The sequence below is a fragment of the Chrysochloris asiatica genome, unplaced genomic scaffold, assembly GCF_000296735.1.
Source record: "Chrysochloris asiatica unplaced genomic scaffold, ChrAsi1.0 scaffold05462, whole genome shotgun sequence".
NCBI lineage: Eukaryota > Metazoa > Chordata > Mammalia > Afrosoricida > Chrysochloridae > Chrysochloris > Chrysochloris asiatica.
In genome coordinates, this window is record NW_006413980.1 from 1 (window position 1) to 5628 (window position 5628).

General features: G+C 41.5%; 1 protein-coding gene across 1 annotated transcript; it reads right to left on the bottom strand.

Annotated features, from left to right (window-relative positions):
- Positions 1-1245: 1245 nt before the first annotated feature.
- Positions 1246-5208, bottom strand: LOC102831221 (serine/threonine-protein phosphatase 2A 56 kDa regulatory subunit epsilon isoform-like; the record flags this gene model as incomplete). The annotated part of the gene is made up of 4 exons (XM_006878117.1): positions 1246-1365; positions 3485-3535; positions 3640-3693; positions 5100-5208. Coding segments are annotated over 4 exons (334 nt in total), but the record flags the coding sequence as incomplete, so codon positions are not given.
- Positions 5209-5628: the final 420 nt, after the last annotated feature.

Consider the following 5628-nt stretch of genomic DNA (forward strand, 5'->3'; position numbering starts at 1 on the left):
CGAAACTACCAGCTGCTCTGCGGGAGAAAGATGAGGCGTTCTGCTCCCGTAAAGATTTACAGCCTCGGAAACCCTGTACAGGGTCGCTATGGGTCGGCACTGACTCGACGGCACTTAACAACAACAACAACCTCTTTCTAGGAGTCCTGGTGTGGCACTGTGGGTTAATGCACCAGGCTGCAAAGTCGTTTGAACTGCAAGGTCAGCGGTTCGAGCTCACCAGCTGTTCCTTGGAAACCCTATACAGGGTCACTACAGGTCGGAATTGACTCAATGGCACTTGACAACAACAACCCCTTTAAGATCTTGAGCATCCGTTAAGCCTCTCTAGTGATGCTCATTTTAAAAGCGATTCCTCATCTATGCCCTCCATACAACCCAAACTCCGGAGGAAGACTGAAAAGTAAGGTAAACAAGCCAGATGTCTGAGCCCCAGGAGCCCTGTGTACTATGCAAAATAGCTACAGATTGCCTCGTTTTTCTATTTTAATCGAGATATAGATTATGTCATCTGAACACTGAATGCAGTGGTTTCCACTTTTGTGTGTATGTGTATGAGATCCAAATGGGAAGTGTCACTTTGACATCACCGACATGATGTCTTTAGGACAGAAATGGAAACCCCAACAATGCCAATGTCTCTAACTATGCAGGATGTTGACAGCTCACAAGAGAAGTCTACCATAAAAGGGCACCTAAGAGGCGTGGTGCTGAACTAGAAACTACTATCTGAACAATCTCTCCAAATTGCTGGCAGTAGACAGAGTCTCAGAGTTTGTAAATTTGGGTTTCTGGTGATGCAATCTAAGAATAAAGCCTAAAGTGTTTTCAACGCAGATCACCCCCTTCCCTCATGTGTCGGTTCTGAAGCATTAGCAGCAGCTGCTCTAATTCTAAAGGGCTGCGGAGGTTCTCCTTCCCAGTTCTCCCTGAGTGGCCACAAGGAGGCAGAGCACTGCCATGAGAAGCTCAGGGGCCTGAGCAAGAAGCTCCATCTAAGATCAACATTTGACTTGACCCTCCTCTTCTATTAGATGTGGGTCTTAGAGCAAACCTTTCAAAGATCTTTGACCCTGATGCCACACCTGGGGCAAGGCAAGGAGCAAATACCAAATAAAATAGCAACTAGAAAACAAAAACAACAGTCATCTCATGCCCATTATATTTCATTCAATACAAATTAAATGTAATCAAAATCATTCGTCTTGTACAGGCCACTCTGGCCCCTGTTCTTTCCTTACTAACCTGAAAATGAGGGCTAGATACACACTTGGCAATTTGTTTAAACAAAGGTTCCTGAATTTTAACAAATTGTGAAGGCTCAATCACATCCAATATTTCTTCCAGCTCCCCAAGGAACATTACCTGTGAACACATGCAAAACGCAAAATGTTAGGTGTTTTGGAATAAACATTTTTTGGAACAATGAGAAATTTGGACTATTTTAAGGTAAATTGATACGTAAAACTAAACAAATAAAAAGAGAAGCAGCAGGTCTTCCCTCACATTAGAAGTTGTTCATTTCATAAAGAATTGACACTAGGGTGCTTCTTTTTTTTATTTCCTTTAAGTTTTATTGTGGATTGAGTGAAAGTTTACAGGGCAGATCATCAGTTTTACATTCAACCAATCATACACCTTTGTCTCATTACAATGATTATAATCCCCTCCATGTACCATCAGTTAACAGCATTTCTGTCTATTCATTTCCCCCTCTCCCCCGACACTAGGATACTTCTTAAAAGCAAGTTCCCTACAGCATAGAGGTATGCTGAGTACGGGACATTGGCACAGTGCAGTGGGGCTGCTGGGAAACAGATGTTCTAGGTGGAGCTCGTATCTACTGCCACCACTTCAGTGCTATCCTCCACCTTTACAGCAAAAAGACAGAGAGAAGGGAGAAGGAAACCCTCCTGCATGGATGTGCACACAAGTCGTCCACCCTGTATTTATACCTGGCCTAAACCCACTGCCATCGAGATGATCCCAATTCATCGTGATGCTAACAGGACAGAGGAGAAGCGTTTCCACTGGGCTTCCAAGGCTGTAATCCTTACAGGAGCAGACTGCTACAGCTTTCTCCTGTAAAGCTGGTGGTAGGTTCGAACCGCTGACCTCAGTTTGCACCCAGGTGCTTTAATGACTGCACCACCAATACTATTTCCAATACAGCTAACACTACGATGTGTAAGTGTTGTTCAAGGCTACACCAGCCAACAGAACAGACAAAATCCAAGAAACACAAACGAGCAGAGTCACCGTCATACAAATACCATTTCAAATCCACTAGCAGAGGCTGACCCATTCTCCACACTCACGTCTACAAACACACACACACGCACAACTCACTACTAAGGGCAATGACACCCATGGCCTCAGTACTCTATGCCTTGGGAAATACAGCCAATCAACTGTTTTGGATAAGACCTATTTAAGATATCAAAAACGAGTTACCTTAGAGAAAAATTTAGTGTGCAGTGAAAACATAAAAATTAACAATGCTTTCACATCTTTCGATGTATTTGGGTAGCAATGTCTAGTTTAATTTTACCTAGCAGGTATACAGCGTCGCTATGGGTCAGAATCGACTCGGCAGCACTTAAAACAGCAGCAGCAGTAGCTGTTAAAAGATGATATGATTTCCCGAAATTGTGTCAGATGGGTTGTTGTGAGAAACAGTTCTGTGACATGCAAAATGCAAGGGGGCTTCAAAAGGTTTGTGGAGAGATTCCATTATCTTTTAATACCATTTTTCCATTACCTGTTTTGAGGCTCCCCTGTATATAGTACGTAGACCTTGCCATATGTCAAGATATATACAGAAGTTCTGCCAAAATATAAAATTAATAGCTAAGCTGTTTTTTCTAGGTCACTGTTTCTAACCTTACAGAAGAGTGGCTGCTGATGTGCTGTCTCAAGGCTCACCACCAAGCTGAGAGATGCACTCACCCACAATAACCCCACACAGCACGTTGTCTGGTTAGGTCTTGGCACCAGAACAATGAGTGTACATCATAGACCTCCACGGTCACGTGTGAACAGGTGAAACTAAAGGCCTGTTCTATGTTTTCAGATACTACACAGGAAGATCCCATCTGCATGATGTGGGTGTTGGGGAACTGTGTCCTACGTTTTATCAGCAGCAGCCACGAAGGCACTTAATAACTGGGAAGGTAACATGAACTGAGCTAGACAACGTGACCGGGGCCTGGCCTGGGCAATAGAGGGTTGGTTAAAAGCTCAGGAGTTCCAGGAGTCAGGTTGCAGCCTAGGAACCTGTACCTAGGCGACTTGGGCTGGCTCAATTAAGTCTCAAGTCCATAATTATTAAGCAAAGAGTATTTAAAATCCTGCCTTTTAGAGCTAGAAAAGGACAAGTTTGAGATCATGCATTGCTGCCGCACCACTCCCCCACCCCCTCGTTCTTAGCCCAGTGCCTGGCATTCTGGAAAGTTCTCCACACACTCTGACATTAAGCACTTACCTCTTTTTGACTACATGTTTTGGGCCAAAATTTCATTAACCCTCTAATAACCTAAAATGAAAATGAGAAAAAGAAACGGCATTTCATTTTTCATATACACAGCCAAGTAAAGTGGTCTTTCTGAGGTTTTATGAAATTATGACAGGGATACTTACTGGTTCTGTGAGGGAAGGATCTTTCTCCAGAAACTGAACTATACAATATGCCAGCTGCAGAAACAAAAAGAAAGATAAAATTTTAAATTCTATAGGCCAGGAATTCAAAAGATGAACTAAAAGGCTTCCTTAAAAAACTGCCCGAATCTGGTTTTAATAAAATCCACATTTTCCACTACTAAAAATTATACATATATGTCAAAATAAAAAGCTACGTTTTCAAGCCAAATATTGACACTAATAAAGCGCCAGGGGAAATTTTTCAAGAGAGGAACAAGAGTGTACTGGTATATGAGTATCCATCCAGCTAATGAAAAGCAGACTCAAAATACCAGTCAGTATATTTTTAAAGTGTCTCCTGGTTTGAACTACATCTCTGAGCGCAGAATCTAAACAGCCTGGCTCCCCACTGCTCCTTCACCCCCAACTCCCCCAACCACAAGCTTCCTTTCTCTTTGCCAAACATTGACAGTGCTACGTACTAAGTCTTACTGGGAGCAGGCACTCAAAACCCTGCTGACTACACTTTCACGAAGAGAGAAAAGGGTTCGTCTACCATACTTAAGACCCTAAATAAATGTACAAAGAGTTGCATATCAGATGCTCACTTATCTAGGCACCAATTCTGTTACAAACGTGATCCCATCTCAAACACAAAATGCAAAATATGTAAAAGGGCTCAGAAAAATTCTTGGAGCAGAAACCCACTCTTGTGAAACAGCATTTTAATGGATGGTGCCTGTATTAGAAACATATAGGCTAATTTTCCTCAGAACACAGCATTTCACATTCAACCAGGAACACCACTTAGAAAACTGTGTTACATTTTTAGGCATATTCAAGACATTCCCACTGAGGAGAGGAGGGAGTAAGAGGCTGGAAATAATAAAATAAAAACTGCTAGTAGACCACGTATCTACCCCCTAGTGACAGGCTCACCATGCACAGCAGTGGTAGCAAGGCATTTAGCGTGGGGACAAGAGCACGACATGTTGTTTGTTTGTTTTCAACTAACAACGGCTAAAAAATAAGATAGACAAATATTGACTGATTCCTTTATTTGTGAAAATATTTATGAATACAGTAGAAGAGGGGGTGATAGGGCAAATACAGAGTGAGAATGGGACTAAAGTATTCGAGAACACTCCAAAATGGTTCTATGTGCCCAAATACCTAAATCTGAAAAAGCCATATATATTTTATTATATGCAACTTGTACACTATAAATTATGTGAACTTGGGCAAGGCATCAAAGTTCTCTATAAAATGAGATAGCTGAAAAACGGCTTGTCCCACTTTAAAAATATTCCCATAATTCTACTGTACACAGCAAGGGAAAAAAAAGGTAGACATTTTCATTTCTCTTGTGAAATATTTTAAACTTTAACAGGTCTTTCTAAAGAGATCCTTGCATTTGAAAACGTTTTATTTTGCTCCAGAATTAGTTGTACAAAATCTACCTGCGCGTGGAAGAGTGATAAGCTCCTGACAGTGTGTAAAGGGATCAACACTTTCACCAGAAACTGTTTGTGTTCTGCCTTAAGAGGTAAAGCAAAGCCATTGATAATACTAGGAAAAAGAAGAGAGACATGAATTAGCAATGTCACCACAACAAGTTAAACTGAGAAAAACTGTCATTGTGAGATTGGTTAAATCATAATCAGTTTATATTGGTCAGTAAACAGCCCCAAACCCACCCCAGTGGCATCCAAGATTCTCAGTCACTTCAAAGAAGGAAATTTAGGGGAAGAAGAAAATTTGTTTATGGCCAATCACATAGCAAAGGCTCTGAGTGTGCTCTTCAACTTGTAAGATGGCTCCCCAAAACTCTGGTATCAAAAGCCCTTTATTTTTCCTTCCCAAAATAATTGCCTGCCTTGCTCACTTCCTCTTTAAATATAACTCTTTTCATTTCCAGATATCCTTCCCTTTCCATTCCTGAAATTTCTGCCCAGACCCAAAACACTGAGGTTAGGAAGCTGCTGAGAG